The 18,924-nt window shown below is 34.3% G+C and overlaps 1 protein-coding gene across 1 annotated transcript; it reads right to left on the reverse strand.

Moving 5' to 3' along the window:
* Positions 1 to 799: 799 nt before the first annotated feature.
* LOC123528813 (mitochondrial 2-oxodicarboxylate carrier-like) lies at positions 800 to 18,902 on the reverse strand. The gene is made up of 8 exons (XM_045308824.2): positions 18,687 to 18,902; positions 16,074 to 16,206; positions 15,328 to 15,457; positions 13,045 to 13,155; positions 12,095 to 12,259; positions 9,652 to 9,833; positions 7,167 to 7,219; positions 800 to 6,856 (listed from the first exon to the last, which is right to left on the reverse strand). The coding sequence occupies exons 1-8, from the start codon at positions 18,757 to 18,759 to the stop codon at positions 6,795 to 6,797; spliced, it is 909 nt and encodes a 302-aa protein (XP_045164759.1). The 5' UTR covers positions 18,760 to 18,902; the 3' UTR covers positions 800 to 6,794.
* Between the last annotated feature and the right edge of the window lie 22 nt (positions 18,903 to 18,924).

The raw sequence follows: 18,924 nt of genomic DNA on the forward strand, positions 1-18,924 counted from the left end.
CAGTAAGCCATCCACCTGGTTTACATAAGGTAAGTGGTTCTACTGAAATGTCTGCCCTTGTCTGAAATGATACAGAGGCACCTAGAATCTCCACCAGCTAAAGATGGAAAGTCACAATATAACCAACAAGGAATAATGCTCCCTAATGCATGTGCTTGTCTCAGTATGGGGAATAACATATTGGAAACAAAAATGAAAAAAATAGAGATAATAAAAAGAAGAAAATTGAAAAAAGGGAGATAATCCAAAAACTAGTAAGGTAGAGTTATGGTTCTTTGACATTGCACTTCCTGTCAATGGCCTGTATCATTTTGTGAAGTTTCAATGATATGCCATATGATGTGACATACTGTTCAAGTAATGCTCTGGACAAGCCTTATTTTGTATAACGAAGGGAGATAATTAAAAAACTAGGTAAGGTAGAGTTATGATTCTTTGACACTGCACTTTGTCTCAATGGCCTCTATGATTATATGATGTTTCAATCAAATGCCATTAATGCTTTTCAAGTTTATATACTCCGGACAAAAGTGCGACAGACTGAAGGATGGACAAAGCAGCAACTATATGCTCCCCGAAGGGGGAGCTTCGGGGAGCATAAAAATCTCCAAAAAAAAGTTGTTTCCTCACACCAAATGTAACCAAGGGTTGTTGGAGGCTTAATGAGATTTTTGTCCCTCCAAGTGTACATGGTCTATTCCTTATTGAACTGTATACAACTTTTTGCCCAAATTGAGAACAGCAGATATTTGAAAATCTATGCTGACAATTACGGATAGCTTAAAAAAAGAATAAAAGGTAAATTTAAAATTTATTTCAAAACAACCAATTAAAAACCAACAAATAACAAAGTTTTTTGATTTCCCAATACATAAAATATTTGGTATAGTGTAAAATGTATGACATCAAAACTTCTAACAAAAGGCATATAAAATGTCCTCTAATAATGATAAACAAGTTATCTGTAAAGAAGAACATGTATTTCGCTAACAGAAATATATTTCTGTTTTGTAAAAAAAATATGTATACACCTGATACATAGTGCTAAGACTGGGAAAAAATAAGTCCTCAATAAAACTAGAATAAGCATCTGTTGTAAACAGCATAACAGCAAGTTTTACTACGTTTTACATTCTGACTTGATGGAGTCCATAAAAAATCAATGCCTTGCATAGTGAATGTTATTTTTTTGCATGATAAATGCCATTGTCATGTCTTATCAATGCAATAAAATTTCTAATATTTTGCATTCCAGATGCGACAATTTTGCCCTTGAAATGTTTTCTTGCACTATAAATGACACTTCATTCATTACAAATGCCACTATCTTGCATCTTAAATGCTATTTTCTTGCATGATAAAGTCCATACACAATCTTGCCCTTGAAATGCTGTTTTCTTGCATTATAAATGACACTCCATTCATTATAAATGCCACTATCTTGCATCTTAAATGCTATTTTCTTGCATTATAAAGTCCATACACAATCTTGCCCTTGAAATGCTGTTTTCTTGCATTATAAATGACACTCCATTCATTATAAATGCCACTATCTTGCATCTTAAATGCTATTTTCTTGCATTATAAAGTCCATACACAATCTTGCCCTTGAAATGCTGTTTTCTTGCATTATAAATGACACTCCATTCATTACAAATGCCACTATCTTGCATCTTAAATGCTATTTTCTTGCATTATAAAAGGCATTATAAATGCTATTATACTAGCTTGCAATTTAAATGTGATTTTCTTGTGCTGTAAATGCTATTGCCACTATTGTTATTTTCATGTACTTTGAATGACATCATCTTGCACTGTAAATGCTATTTTCTAAAATTATAAATGCCACTATCTTGCATTTTAAATGCTTTTTTTTTTACTGTAAATGCCATTTTTTGTCTAACAACAGTTTACATGTCCCAGTCACTAAAGTTTTTTTTGTATATCTTTCTCATTTTACATCTGCATATTGATGGACTTCCAAGACATTTGTAATCTTGCAAGAAGCATTAGTCTGGAAATACTGATAAGAGGATATTTTCAATTACTAATTTATATACAAACAGTATGGGAAGTATTAAGTACTGTCTAACATATATCCATTTTGTTAATGTATCCGAAAACAAGAGCTGTCTCCATAGGATGACACATGCCCCCGATGGCACTTTAAATGAATAGTTATGGCCGATGTTCGAGTTTAGGACCTTTGACCTACGGAGCTGGGTCTTCCGCGCGACACGTCGTCTTACTGTGTCACACATTTATGCGTAGTTATTTTAAAATCCATGCATGAATGACAAAGATATGGACCAGACACGCCCATCAATGCACTATCATGAAAAAAGACCTTTAACATCTAAGTGTGACCTTGACCTTTGAGCTACGGACCTGGGTCTTGCACATGACATGTCGTCTTACTGTGGTACACATTCATGCCAAGTTATTTGAAAATCCATCCATCGATGACAAAGATATGGACCGGACACGCCCATCAATGCACTATCCCTTAATGTCTAAGTGTGACCTTGACCTTTGAGATACGGACCTGGGTCTTGCGCGCGACACATCGCTTTACTGTGGTTCACATTCATGCCAAGTTATTTGAAAATCCATCCATCGATGACAAAGATATGGACCGGACACGCCCATCAATGCACTATCCCTTAATGTCTAAGTGTGACCTTGACCTTTGAGGTACGGACCTGGGTCTTGCGCGCGACACGTCGTCTTACTGTGGTACACATTCATGCCAAGTTATTTGAAAATCCATCCATCGATGACAAAGATATGGACCGGACACGCCCATCAATGCAATAACCTTTAATGTCTAAGTGTGACCTTGACCTTTGAGCTACGGACCTGGGTCTTGCGTGCGACACGTCGTCTTACTGTGGTACACATTCATGCCAAGTTATTTGAACATCCATCCATCGATGACAAAGATATGGACCGGACACGAAAAATGCGGACAGACCGACAGACTGACAGACCGACAGACAGACGGTTCAAAAACTATATGCCTCCCTTCGGGGGCATAAAAACATATTATAACCAGTATAACAAGAGCACCGCCTTGCAGATGCTGACGCTCATCTGATTTTTTTTGTGTAATAGAAATATTGTCCTACCCATGATTTTCTAAGTCTAAAAAGGGCCATCATTCTTGCAAAAAGCAGGATAGAGTTATGTTTCTTGATATACAGTGTCCACTTACGATGGTGAAAAACTGTTGCAAGTTTTAAAGCAATAGCTTTGATAGTTTATGAGAAAAGTTGACTTAAACATAATACTCAACCAAGAAAATGATTTTCTAAGTCCAAAAGGGGCAATAATTATTGCAAAAAGCAGGATGGAGTTATGTTGCTTGCTGTACAGGGTCAGCTTATGATGGTGAACAAGTGTTGCAAGTTTCAAAGCAATAGCTTTGATAGTTTAAGAGAAAAAGTTGACCTAAACATAAAACTTAACCAAGAAATCTGATATTTTCTAAGTCCAAAAGGGGCCATAAATCTTGCAAAAAGCAGGACGGAGTTATGTTTCTTGCTGTACAGGGTCAACTTATGATGGTGAACAAGAGTTGCAAGTTTTAAAGCAATAGCTTTGATAGTTTAGGATAAAAGCTGACCTAAACATAAAACTTAACCAAGAAAACTGATTTTCTAAGTCCAAAAGGGGCAATAAATCTTGCAAAAAGCAAGATGGAGTTATGTTTCTTAAAGTACAGGGTCTGCTTATGATGGTGAACAAGTATTCCAAGTTTCAAAGCAATAGCTTTGATAGTTTAGGAGAAAAGTTGACCTAAACATAAAACTTAACCAAGAAATCTGATATTTTCTAAGTACAAAAGGGGCCATAAATCTTGCAAAAAGCAAGATGGAGTTATGTTTCTTGCTATACAGGGTCAGCTTATGATGGTGAACAAGTATTCCAAGTTTCAAAGCAATAGCTTTGATAGTTTAGGAGAAAAGCTGACCTAAACATAAAACTTAACCAGGCAACGCCGACGCAGACGCCGACAACCGCTCAAATGATGACAATAACTCATCATTTTTTTTCAAAAAATCAGATGAGCTAAAAACAACTGCCTAAAAATCATCGAGGTAATATACAATTACGGTACTATAGGCACATTGAGAATGCATATCTTTTATTTTACATTATTATATATTTTAGTCTCCCTGATAAGTTGACTTTATATAAATGCCAGTCAGAATATACAAATAAAATTACATGTATAGTAAAAAATAACACATCAACACTAGGCAAAAATACCAACAACAAAAATCAAACACTGGTTAAAAAATCAAATACTACTTCAAAAATCAAACCGATTGAAAAATTATTCATTTAACAAAATCAATGCCACTGTAGCTGAAATCATCAAAGATGAACAAAACTTGATCAGCAGATCCTCATAACACACCTGTACATAAAAATCTGCTTAGCATCTGTATAGACCAAATGAAATATTGAGTAAAACTACTGTAAATTCATTTAATTTTGTGGGCATGAAATTTCGTGGTTTAGGTCAAAACAGCAGTTTCGTGGGGATATGAATTGATGGGATTTCAACTTTTGAACATAAAATGAATGGGAATTTTACTTGTTCGTTGGGATTAAATTTCGTGGATTGACTAAACCATGAAATCCATGAAAATTAGTCCCCCACAAATATTAATGATTTTACAGTAAACAATTATTACATGCAAAGGCCATAACTCTGCTAAAATAATACATCTAGAAGCTCAATTTAAAGATTCTGATTACACACCTGCACACTTAAAATCAAGCATGCATAGTCACTGTGATAAAATGCAGGAAATGAGAAAAAAAATCTATCTGCATGACTTCTACACTTGAAATGACATTGATGCCAAAATGTTATTACACTAGTGTAATAACAAAAATATTACACTAGCATTACTTCAATTCCACAGTACCAAACACAGGAAAAAATGAAGATCACAACCAATTCACTGAAAGTATCACAGTTTTAACAAGACAAATCTCTCATCAACCCATAAAATATTTTTTCTTGTTATATCTTGTGTAAATTCTCACAACAAACTCCCTATTGGGTTAACCTGAATAATTATTATTATATTGTATTCCCCAGTAATTAAATATCTTGGACATAAAAGCACTATGATTTTTTGTGCATGTGTCAGGAATTTAGAACCTCATGCACAAAAGCATTGTTTTGGGTTTCTGCACGTGTATATCTCATGTTGGTTTGTTTGATACTTTCACATAGAGTTAAATACTGCAATGATCAAAGTTGACTAGACACCTGCTGATATTTGTTTGTAAAGCCTTTGTCTTATGAAGTTATGAGTCATGATTATGAAATGAGCTGCACCATGAGAAAACCAACATAGTGCTTTTGCGACCAGCATGGATCCAGACCTGCCTGCGCATCCGTGCAATCAGGATCCATGCTGTTCGCTAACAGTTTCTCTAATTGCAATAGGCTTTGAAAGCGAACAGCATGGATCCTGACCAGACTGCGTGGGAGCATTATGTTGGTTTTCTCATGGCGTGGCAAAAATATCTCTTTTTCCAAAAAGTTTAACTGTTTTGATGTAAATGATTAATAACTGACTCTTTCAATAAACGATATACATTTATATAAAATACCTAAGGCTTTCTGTATTTGCCCCCAAACAAATATTCTGACTAAATGTGAAACAAAATATTTTAGCACCTAATTACCCTCAGACTTTACAAATTGGTAAACAATTAAAAAAATCTACAAATATCATTTATAATGAAAAAGGAAGAGATTCTAAATAAAAATCTAAAATCATGCATTTGAATAATAGAAACATTAATAGCAGTATATTTTGTGGAATATAGCAAATCTTTTGTTAGTATAAAAACTGATTTTAACAAAAATACTATTTGGCATAGTTCTGCATGTCGGAAACAAATATTGTTCTACAACATAAAATTTTATTCAACCAAATTTGTTCAAAGCATCATTGTATCTGAAGGAAGTTCTGCCAATAAAAATGTTAGGGTTTGTGCTTGAACTTTTGTTAGAATGATTTGAAAATATGGTCCATGCAGTCAACTTTCACTATGGGCTCCTACTGGAAAATCACACATTTGATGACATTTTCACATGTAGAAAAAGTTCTGCAATGTAGATTTTTTAATCATATGTCCACAGGTCCATGTTCTTAATTTTTCACAACTTGCCAAATACCATTTGCAATCCTTACATTGCTGCTTAACTGATGTTCTTATTTTCAAACATTTTTACATCAAACCTATCTATTGTCATGGCTGACCATAATACTGACTGTTTAGCATTTCATACACAGGACATTAGCCTGGGAAGCCATTGACAATAATCACGCTTTGTCATATGAAATCATACCTAATATCTATGCATTAAAGATCCCACTTAATTTGCCCTAATTAGTGTTAATTGGCATTCATCGAGTTTCTGATATTATCAACATGTCAAACTGCAGGTAGAAAAAAAGTTAGAAATTGTCAGACTGGATTCCCAGGCTGACAGGACATAACAGATTCTCGGCAACATTTATGCCACCCATATAATTATTATAGGTTTTCTGGATAACTGACATTATGCTGTCACTTCCAGTTAATCAAATGTGCAGAACTACCTTAAGTTATCATTTTCTGACTATCCTGAGACAACATAATCCTCATAGACAATACCACAGCCAATCAAACTTATCTTTACATCTTCCCATCAATAAAAGATTATAGATTATCCAATCAGAATTCTGCTTCTAAATACTACTGGCTAGTCAGATCCATCATCACAAATTATTCTTCATCCAATCAAAAACATGTTCATAGACTAGAAACATAATAGCACCACCTGGAAAAGAAAACAACAACAACATTATAATACTTAAATCTCACTTCTTGTTTGACTTTAAACATAATACAATCCAGTTTATGCAAATAAAAGTACATGTAAAAAGTAAAACATGCATAAGTTTATTAAAGGGTTGCTCAAAAGCTCTACAGAGCTTATCTTAACTGTTTCACAAAGCGACAGTAAATAAAATTTACCTTTACCCTTTAAATTTACCTTAAAAAAGTAATCCCTTTTTAAAATCACTAAAAATGATTAAAATGAATTACTGATTGAAAAACAGGTATAAATATCAATGTTAAAAGATTACCTGGTCCCAACCTAAGCATCTTTGGTAACAGTCCTTTATACAGAGCAAAGAACCTGAAAGAAACAGTTAAGAGTATCATATAATAACAATCCATTCTAAAGTATATCAAACACTCTGGTGCTCTTGTTTAGTTTAACAAAATGGATCTACCATGCCCTTGAGTTGTAGATAAGGAACCCCCAAACTGAGGTTGAAATTTTGTCCAAAAATGAGGTTCTACCAAGGTTTTGGACTTACCTAAAACCAAGGATGGGATTTCTTTATTACCTCTATTCAACAGGTATGGTACATTAATTTTCTCACCAATCTGACCATTAACCCTTATCATGCTGGACATGACTGATACTGCCTTTGCGACCAGTGTAGATCATGACCTGTACTGTTCACCATTCAGTCAGTATCTTTTTGGTATGCACCCCTTTTAACAGTTAATGGTAGTGTCCAAATTGATAGATGGACAAGTTCATTACAGAAATTTAGCAGGGTCAGGGTTAAAAGTGCATGTATTACCACATTATTGGAAACATATACCACACCATAACAGTGATGTCATGAAACAATTTTGTCATATAACAATGACATCACCAAGTGTGTAGATAAGATGTTGATTTTTGGAAGAAAAACAAAACATGGCCATCCGACACTTAATATGGTAAAATTTTATGAAATTAAGCATAAATCTTGGCATAAATAATGTAATTAAAATATTACGACTTATAAAAATAAAGAAGTTTTTAGATGTGAGACAAAGTGAATCTACAATGCCTTTGAGTTGTGGGTAAGGAAATCATAACAGATTTTGTACTGAAACAAGGTTCTATCAGGAAGGTCTAATACGGGGAGTAGAAACTCCGTATAAATCAATACATTTATCTGTGCTATGCTGTCATCCATACCTGTAAATATCGACCAGTCGTTAGCGATCGATATTTTGTTTTCGCCACTATCGATTAGCGCGTAATTAGCATATTACCTCATGTTAATCATGGAGCTATAACACTTATTGTTCAAAGGGTTTATCCGTCACATGTTAAGTGGCGATAATTAGATGATCAGAGATTGATCTAAAGGGATTCTGAAGCAAAAACAGCATGCGACTGCATGTGGTGATATGCTTAATTATTATGAATTAACTCAAGCTCACTTCCCTGAAGAAATATTTTACCACGTAACTTCAAACCTTTATCAAAGGGCCGATTTTTGTTGGATTTGAATAAAAAAATGGAAAATAATAGAAAGCTGACACTTTTCTTAATCTTGTAGAGCCATAATTATAATTATTGTTTATAATGTCAGATTTCTACATACAGAAACAAACATTCTTCTTGAACGTAGGGAATAATTCAAACGAAATTGTTGTTTAAACTCCAAAAATTAGTTTAATAAATTTAATCTTAAAACTGACGTGTGAAAAATACAATGTATTTAAATTAAAATAACAATTTTTTTTTTAAAAAGGCCGACAACGAATTTACATTTAGTATTCCGAACTTTTAGATAAAACTGCAGAAAATCATCTAGGTTTAACACGCATTTAAATGGTGAAGAACAGAGCAATATCATAAACAAATATTTTCAGGCAACAGTTTACAGTTTTGACTTGCTATTTTCATTAAAATATGTCCTAATTTTTTTATTCTAAATACTCTGAATCAACAAGGCAAATATCATGTAAAAAACGACATCTTTCTCTCTGGGTAAGACAAGTCTAGGTTTAGCCATTTTCACAGGGCGAAAAGTAACATTAATGTAGATATTTTCCATTTAAAAACAGATGCAGGCAATAATTTCATGGCAGAACTTTTTTTTCAACAAAAAATTCAACAAATGCTTTCCCAGATTTTCACTGAAAGGACGAGTTAAACTGTAAGGCGTAAGTGTTTGAGTAATAGCAGAATAACCTACGGCATACGCTTCGATTGGACGACAGCATCAGATAAGATAAATGCCAGTTTCCAGTCCCCGTATCAGTTGTTCCAGGTTTTATCAAGTTTTTGGACATATCTCAAATAGAACAATTCCCAAATAACAACTAAACTGGTGTTATATATTATTTTTTTCATTGTTTATTTTACTTATCACCCATTAATTATTGAAAACATACCAGACTATAACAGTGTCATAGTAAAACTAATGATGTCATCAAGTGTTAATGATTTCTCAAATACCATTACTATATGGCAATGTATATGATAGGCTGAGTAAACTTTAGCAAAAATAATGCAGTTAAACTATAAAGACATCACAGGATAAAGAAATCTGTGACCAGTGTGAAATAAGCAATGTGGGGAAAGTTAATCTCATGCTGGTATTCTATTATGACTAGTCTGTCTCACTGGTGAGGAAACCGAATAGAATATATGCAGTCAAGATTATCACTATCAGTCTAATGTTTACAAACAGGTTTAATTAATACTGAATAAATTTTTTGATATGATGTTTTAATTTTAACTTCAACCATTTTGTACAAAATTTGAAAACCTACCCTTCTTCTTTATATACAGTTGCGATGGTAGCAAAACACGTTCTATATTTTATTTCCCCAGGTACTGGTTGTGGACCCTGTATACGACTTTTGGCTACATCAAATGGAATATTTATTACAGAAGACAGTGTCCCACTGGCTAGACCAATCAGAAATCTCCGCAAAATCTCCAGCTTCTGATCCTGTCAATAGATTATTTTCTGTTCACTGTTCCTATTCTAGGACTGTATCTATTCCAGGACTGCATTTAATCTAGGAATGTATTATAGAATTGTATCTATTCTAGGACAGCATGTATTCTTGAACTGTATCTATTCTAGGACTTTATCTGTTCTTGGACTATATCTGTTCTTCGACTGTATCTATCCTAGGACTTATCTATTCTACGACTGTATCTATTCTAGGATTTATCTATTCAAAAACTGCATCTATTCTAGGTCTGTATCTATTCTTGGACTGTATCTATTCTTGGCATGAATCTATTCTAGGGCTGCATGCATTCTAGAATTACTACTATTCAAGGACTGTTTCTATTTTAGGACAGCATCTACTCTAGGACCTTGTCTATTCTAAACCTAAATCTATTCTAGGACTGCATCTATTTAAGGACTGAATGTATTCTAGAACTACAGCTATTCCAGGACTGCATCTATTCTAGAACTGTATGTATTCTTGGTAAGAATCTCTTCTAGGACTGCATCTGTTCTAGGAGTATTGCTATTCTAGGACTGCAACTATTTTCGGACTGGTTCTATGCTAGGGTTGCATCTATTCTTGAACTGTATCTGTTTTAAAACTGTACCTCTTCTAGGGCTGCATCTACTCTTGAACTGCATCTACTTTAAGACTGTTTCTATTCTAGGGCTGCATCTATTTTAGGAATGTTTCTATTCTAGGGCTGCATCTATTTTAGGACTGTTTCTATTCTAGGGTTGCATCTATTCTTGAACTGCATCTATTTTAGGACTATTTCTATTCTAGGGTTGCATCTATTCTTGAACTGTATCTGTTTTAAAACTGTACCTATTCTAGGACTGCATCTATTTTAGGACTGTTTCTATTCTAGGGCTGCATCTACTCCAGAACTGCATCTAGTTTAGGACTGTTTCTATTCTAGGGCTGCACCTACTCTAGAACTGCATCTATTTTAGGACTGGTTTTATTGTAGGGCTGCATCTACCCTATAACTGCATTTATTTTAGGACTGGTTCTATTCTAGGGCTGCATCTACTCTAGAACTGCATCTTTTTTAAGACTGTTTCTATTCTAGGGCTGCATCTACTCTAGAACTGCATTTATTTTAGGACTGGTTCTATTCTAGGGCTGCATCTACTCTAGAACTGCATTTATTTTAGGACTGGTTCTATTCTAGGGCTGCATCTACTCTAGAACTGCATCTATTTTAGGACTGTTTCTATTCTAGGGCTGCATCTACTCTAGAACTGCATCTATTTTAGGACTGTTTCTATTCTAGGGCTGCATCTACTCTAGAACTGCATCTATTTTAGGACTGGTTTTATTGTAAGCCTGTTTTTATTCTAGAACTTGAAAATAAGGTTTGCTAATTATCTGATTAAACATTACCAACAATTAAAATAGAGGCTGAATTATCCTTATAGCACTAAATGAAGTTTTATCAATATCTATTTAAAATAAAATATTGTTTCTGTAGTTATTGTGACTCGGTCAAAACATAAACGGTATAATATATATTTACGAGACTTAGACTGGATAGCATTCTGTCAGTGACAGACAGGCAGAGAGGCAGGATATGTAAGATATGTGAATGACAGACAGGTAGAGAGGTAAGATATGTAAGACATGGCAATGACAGACAGGTAGAGAGGTAAGATATGTAAGACATGGCAATGACAGACAGGTAGAGAGGTAAGATATGTAAGACATGGCAATGACAGACAGGTAGAGAGGTAAGATATGTAAGACATGGCAATGACAGACAGGTAGAGAGGTAAGATATGTAAGATATGTGAATGACAGACAGGTAGAGTGGTAAGATATGTAAATGACAGACAGGTAGAGAGGTAAGATATGTGAATGACAGACAGGTAGAGAGGCAAGATATGTGAGTAAGATATGTGTGTGACAGACAGGTAGAGAGGCAAGATATATGAGTAAGATATGTGAGTGACAGACAGGTACAAAGGCAAGAGATGAGAATGCAAGAAAGGCAGAAGGGCAATATATATGAGTATCAGACAGGTAGACATGCAAGATATGTGAGTGACAGACAGGTAGAAAAGCAAGATATGTGAGTAAGACAATGCAATGTGAGTGTCAGACAGGTAGAAAAGCAAGATATGTGAGTAAGACAATGCCATTAGAGTGTCAGCAGCTGAAGTAAAAATCTATAATGTCAACAACACCACTCTATCTGGTCAGACAATCTGGCCACAAGTATGTAATGTAAGCAACTAGCCTATACCTCAGCTTCAGGGATCATCCCCTTGATATTGTGGTAAAATCCAAAATAGACCATGTTAAACACACCATGTCTTCCTAATGTAGCTGTCAAACCCTTGCCGAATCCCTGAGAACTAAAACCATGCTCCCGTAGAATCTCTCGAGCTGTTGCATATGTGCTCTTTTGCTGTAATGGTCAATTATTGTATTAGTTATGAAAGTGTCAGAAATCAACTTTCTGACATAATATCATGCTTTGATATAATTCAGTTTCTACAGTGAGAAACTATTTCTAACAGACAAGAGGTAAAACCTTATATACAACTTTTTTTGTATCAATGCACTAGATATATATAAGAAGTTTACAACAAATAGGCCCTATCACTGTCATTTCAGCAACCATAATATGTAAAAATTCTGTAATGCCCTAATGTTACACCGTTTTTCTTGTATACTACCTTAATGTTCTAACAAGATGTAATTTTAGGGTGCCACTGCAAGTGTCAACAAAAATGCCAATGTTGGGTCAACTTTAACCAGACAATTGGAATTACGCATGTGTATTTGATTTACAACATTTACATGTGACCATGTAAAAAATTGTCAGTAAACAAGTGTTTTCAGATCCTGTGATAGAACCTTGATCTGCTGTGACTCAGGATTTTGCAGCAGACCTCACATCTATGATAAAGCCAGTTTGAAAACACTATAATATCCTGTGAAATTATTCAAACTTGTGGGAATGAAATTTCATGGTTTGGATCAAAGTGACTATTTTGTGCAGGAATGTTTCAGGATCTTACCTTTTGAACATAAAATGAGTGTGTATTTTCTTGTTTGTTAAGATTTTATTTTTGACTAAAGCTTGAAATCCATGAAAATTAGTCCCCCACAAATAATATGTAATTTCAGCAAGTTTTATCTTTCATAAATATTAGAAAGAACATATAGTGGAATTTATTCTGTACATACCTCAGACAGTAGAACATTCCTCTCAGCTTGTAACTTTACTTTGATAACTTCAAATGGATTTATAACTACAGCTTCTGTAAGTCCTGAACACAGTCCAGCAAGTGTAAAAATCTGAAATGGTGTCAAATGCATGTTAAAGTGGTGAAACAGAATGGACCGCAGTCCAGCAAATGTACAAGCCTGAAAAAAGAATTGTAGCACTTTTTATTTTTACTAACATCCATGGAAGATTTTATGAGGAGGACTTTACAAGAATGCTTTAGACAAAATTTTAGTGAAGCAGTTCATGAAACAATGTTTCTGTTTTTAGTCCTGGCAGCCCCTTAATGGGGTCAAGCAGAACCCAGGGCTCAACATATCCACTCATCTGCTGGTAAATACATGTAATATCCGCTCAGTGCATGTAAACTTTACTGCAGTACTTCTCCAGCACGTTAAGTGCAATTTTAACCAAAAATATACCGGTAATAAATTCAACAGACACTCAGCCACAGAAAAAGATAAGAACTGAAGTTGATTTATTGTTTCTGACCCTAAAATCTGACCTTTCAATAGGCACTTGATAGTCCAAAACCAGACAAGGCTTCTACAGAAAAAGTTTGGTGAAAGATATATCAAACAGTTTATGAGAAAACAGTGTTTAAATGTTTTGTTTTTTTTCTCTATTTTTAGCTCTAGAAGCCTTTACGAGGAGTCTAATAGAACCATTTGAACAAACTTGAGAGAGGTCAATGCAAGGATGCTAAAACCAAGTTTGGTGAAGATCTATCAAGTGGGTAATGTGAAGAAATTGTTTAAAAGTGTTTTTCTATTATCATTCAGCTACAGTAGCCACTTAAATGGGTGCAAAAGAACAATTTGAACAAATTCAAGATAGGACCTAACAAGAATTTTACAAACAAAATTTTATTGAAGATTCATCATACAGTTCATTGGAAATATTTGTTAAACATTTTTATGCCCCCAGTGTTGAACACCCAAGGCAAATAGTGTTTGAAAATCTGTCCCTCTGTCACACTTTCTTGTGTACTTAAAGGCATACATCTTCAACATGAAGTGGACATAAGCATAATGCAGAGACTTTCATGTCCTTTATCATTTTTTTTAATTATGCCTTTTTATGGACTTAGCCACATTACAACTACAATAATTGTACCTTGTGTACTCTACTCCTCCTATAGTTTCCAACCAATTCAAATGAAATTTAGTATACATCATCAACATGAAGTGAACACACATGTATTGTTGGGACTTTCATGCCCAATACTCATTTTTAAGTTATGTCCCTGTTTTGGACTTAAAAACACCTGCCCCTTCCATCCAACTGAAAAGGAACTTATATGAATATATATATTTAACATGAAGTGGACATGTGCATATTTTCAGACCTTCCTATCTGGTTATCATTTTGGAGCAATGGCCCTTCTTTACTTACTATTCTTTCAAGCATTTTCAGAGGGCATATAACATGTAGTGGTGACATGATTCTTGTTTTATTCTATTTTTAGCCCTGTTGACCCCTTAAAGGGATCAAGCAGAATCATTTAAATGTATTTGGGAGAGATCAATACAAAGATGCTATGTACCAAGTTTGGTGAAAACACACCAGGTAGTCCATGACAAGAAGTTGTCAAAAGGACAGAGTCTGATGAAGGTCCACTGATGAGTGGTTCTTGAAAAAAGTCAATTTAATGTTTTGCTATTTTTATTTCTGCTGGTCCTGTAAAGGAGTCAACGCGAACCATCTGAACAAGCTTGAAAGAGAACCTTACAAGGATGCTACAGACCAAATTTGGTGAAGATCCGTTATAGTAGTTTACAAGCAGATGTTGTTATTGTTCTCTATTTATAACTCAGGTGTTTCTTTTTTGCAACCAAGTGAAACAATCTGAATAAACTTGAGGGAGAACCTTACAAGGATCTACAGACCAAGCTTGGTGATCGTCCATTCATGAGATGAGAAGAAGATGCATGCAACCCCTGTAAGGGACAAGTGGAACCATTTGAACAAACATCAGAGAGGTCCATGCAAGGATATTTTGAATGACTATCCACCACATGGTTCATGAGAAGAGGTGATTTAAGATAAGTGAGTAACACCAGAGGACAACAGACGACAGACACAGCACCATCACAATAGCTCAAAAAAGTAGTCCTCTCATTTACACTGAAACTCTAAATTTCTTTCCATTTACACTGCTAACTCATGGTTACACCGTTAACTCTAAACTTCCTCCCAGCTATTTTTGATAATATAATAAGATAGGATATAACAATTAATACCATTGACTGTGGCAGATATCCACCATATGCAAACAAATGTTTATATCGTTCGAAAGTGAAGAATTTAACAGCCCTCTTTGGTGTCTCAGCAAGTAATGGAGGTAATATTCCTTTATAAAATGACAAAGGCCTGCAAATATATGGAATGCACATTTATAAGGAGCTAAAGCAAGTCTGATTTCATTCCAAAATGTTGTCAGTGTGGGTCAATATCCTTAAGCACATTAATCACTTGACTTAATGGATGAGCTATACATGTATGTAATCAATGCAACTTTTTCCTTTATTTTCAATACAAAAAAAATGCCAGCCTGGTACAGAAATGACACTGCCTGTTAAGTATGTTAAATTCATTGTAACTATTAGCTGGTTTTTCAAGAATAAGAAATGAATTGTTTAACCTTCAGCCTCCTGCCAGCAAGTGATTTTGCCTTTGCAACCAGTGCAGACCAAGATCAGCCTTTTGCAGGCTGATCATGGTCTGCACTGTTCGCTGTTCAGTCAGAAAATTTTCAGTGAACACCTCTTTGAATTAGAAGTGGTACTGCCCAAATTGAATGATGGACCAGTCCATTTTAGAAATTTAGCAGGCTAAAGGTTAAGAAACAGAAGCACTCAACATATAATGGATTCAGGTATTTAATGCTAATGTATTTGTAGTTGGCTGCTAATTAATTATATAAAGTCCACAGTATTAGCATAATTATAATATATACAAAATGAGAGCACTCTTAACTTTTATGTACCCTTCATTTCTGTACATTTTCTTGAAGCAATCAGCAAGTGAGGTATATCTGTTGGGGTCTTCAGGCCCCCTCTGTATCTGAAATCTGGTCTTCACCAAATCCAAAGGGTGCATTATTGAAACTTCTACAAAACCTGGAAAAAAAGAGAAGAATGGTGTCAGCATTGTAAAACAAAATGCCTACTGAGAATGCTTGATGGCATAATATTGTAATGTCGCAAGAAAGGGTGCTAAGTTCAGCCAATATAGTCAACTATGGACCCTAACACATTCACATGTTCATTTAATATAGAATAAGATAATATATATACCAATATTGAATTCATTAAGAACAAATATATTTTTGTATAAAAAGGGGGCATAATTCAATAAAAAATAACAGGACATCAAAGTCCCAAAAATATATGTCTGTCCAGTGTCCACCTCATGTCTATATCAATCTGGTATAATAATAATAATAATAATAATAATAATAATAATGTCAATGTAGCATAAAATTACAGAGAGGTGAAACTTTACATGATTAAGTTGTGCACTAGTCCTGCATATTTGACACTGGATTCAATAATTCAGAGCAGAATCATTCTTCTTACGTTTGATAAAACAGTACTTCTGGAGTACAAAATACTGTTTTGTAAAGTAGTCACCATGTTTTAACTGTACAAAAAGAACACACTGGAGTTTGTAAGTAAGTATTTGTGAGTTTCAGCTATTTCTGTTAACTCTGATTTTACCTGTCACTTATCAGTTCCACATCAAAATGTTGCCATGTCATTTTATTTTTCTTTCATGTGCTATATGTATGGTTTGTTTTATATACTAGATTCTCCCCGATTGTGCAATGTCATTATAATGTCCTGTATTTGTGCTAGATATAATTTTTAGGTTAATTTGCAACAAAAATAATTTTAATGTTCATATGTCTTTTAATCATGTCCTTCTTTTATAGCTTGTTTTACCTTTGTTCCTTATAAATTTGTTAACACATAGTCGGTTCAAAAGCACCTAGAGTGCTTATGTTGTATTGTTACTTGTCTTGCCGACTCAAAATAAAATTTATCTTATCTTATCTTATTACTTAAACTCAGAAATGATCTTGATAAGCCGAATTAGTAAGGCTAGGCAGGAAGGTCTAATACGGGGAGTTGACACTCCATATCAATCAATACATTTATCTGTGTTATATTGTCATCCATACCTGTATATAGCGATCAGCCATTAGCGATTGATATTTTGTTTTCGCCATTATCGGTAAGCATGTATTTAGCGTAAGTAGCTCACATAAATATTTCACCACGTAACTTCAAAAATTTATCAAATGACCGATTTTGGTGGGATATGAATCAATAAAATGTCAACAGAAAGCTGACACTTTTCTCACTCAAAAGGTGTAGATTATAATTATAGCAGTAATTACAGTAATAATTGTTTAGAATGTTAAATTTCTACATACAGAAACATTCTTTTTGCATGTATAGAATAACTCAAATGAGATTGCTGTTTAAACTCCAACAATTAATTCAATCGTAAATCTGACATGTGAAAAATACAATGTATTTAAATTATAATAACAATGAAATTTTTAAAAAAGGCCGACAATGAATTTACATCTAGTAGCAAGCATTGCTTTGAAGCTGATTCCGACTCTAAACTTCTAGATAAAACTGCAGAAAAAAGTACCCTATGTTGAACACACTTTTAAATGGTGAAGAATAAAGCAATATGATAAAAAATATTTTCAGGCAACTGTTTACAGCTACGACTTGCTAATTCTATCAAAATATGTCATAAAATCTTTGATCTAAATACCCTGAACAACAAGACAATTAGCATTATGTATATAAAAAACATCTTTCTCTCTGGGTAAAACAAGCCTAGATTTAGCTATTTTTACACGGCAAATGAAACATTAATATCGATATCTTGCATTCAAAAACAGATGCAGGCAAAAATTTCATGGTAGAACTTATGTTTTCAACAAAAAATACAACAAATGGTTTCCGAGACTTTCACTCAGCCTCCAGAAAAGACGATATAAACTGTATGGCGTAAGCGCACAGATAATGGAGGAATACAGGGATATAAATTAGCTGGGGCCCAGTAGCTCATGACCCCTAGATTTTGGGCTGGGCCCGTAAATTGTTAGACAAAATGCCCATATACCTAATGTTAAACATTTATTTTTGACAGTCTGGGCCCCTAAATAAAAATAGCTACATATATATAGTTTATAGCCCTGGAATATAACTTACAACATACGCTTCAATTGGACAATAAGATAAACTAGGATAAATGCCATATTCCAATCCCCACATGTATAGTCGCTCCAGAGCTAGGAGAAGACATATCTTTCTATCCATCTTTTCATACTGCTTAAGCCCCTTTCGGGTAAACTGGCAGGTGGAATGTGAATGTTGCAGAATATGACATTTTCTAAACTAGTCTAGCCTATGACATTTTGTAAACAGTTGGCTGGAACGGTGTAGGTGATGATCCTGACCCCAAGTGTCTATGCTCTAAATCTAAACATAGATCTAGATTATTATCAGTAAAAAACTGTAGCCTGTCAAACTGATTTTGTTTGAGCTGTTTTCTTTTGATGTAAGAGATATACCTGCACATCCACCTGCTACAAACTGCATGGCAGCAAGGTGGTGTAAGCCCCAATCCTTTTGAGCAATTGTCATTTTGTAATTTGCAAGAAAACTGTAATTTTAAAATGTCAACAAACGTGTCACTGCATACTTCATGTACATAGTCACGTGATCATCTTATAGGGAAAAGTTCTTAGAAACTAATAATCTGCTTTGCTAAAAAATAGCCCTTTTATTGTAAAAAATACTTAACTTTAC

The sequence above is a fragment of the Mercenaria mercenaria genome, chromosome 1 (assembly GCF_021730395.1).
Source record: "Mercenaria mercenaria strain notata chromosome 1, MADL_Memer_1, whole genome shotgun sequence".
NCBI classification, from domain to species: domain Eukaryota; kingdom Metazoa; phylum Mollusca; class Bivalvia; order Venerida; family Veneridae; genus Mercenaria; species Mercenaria mercenaria.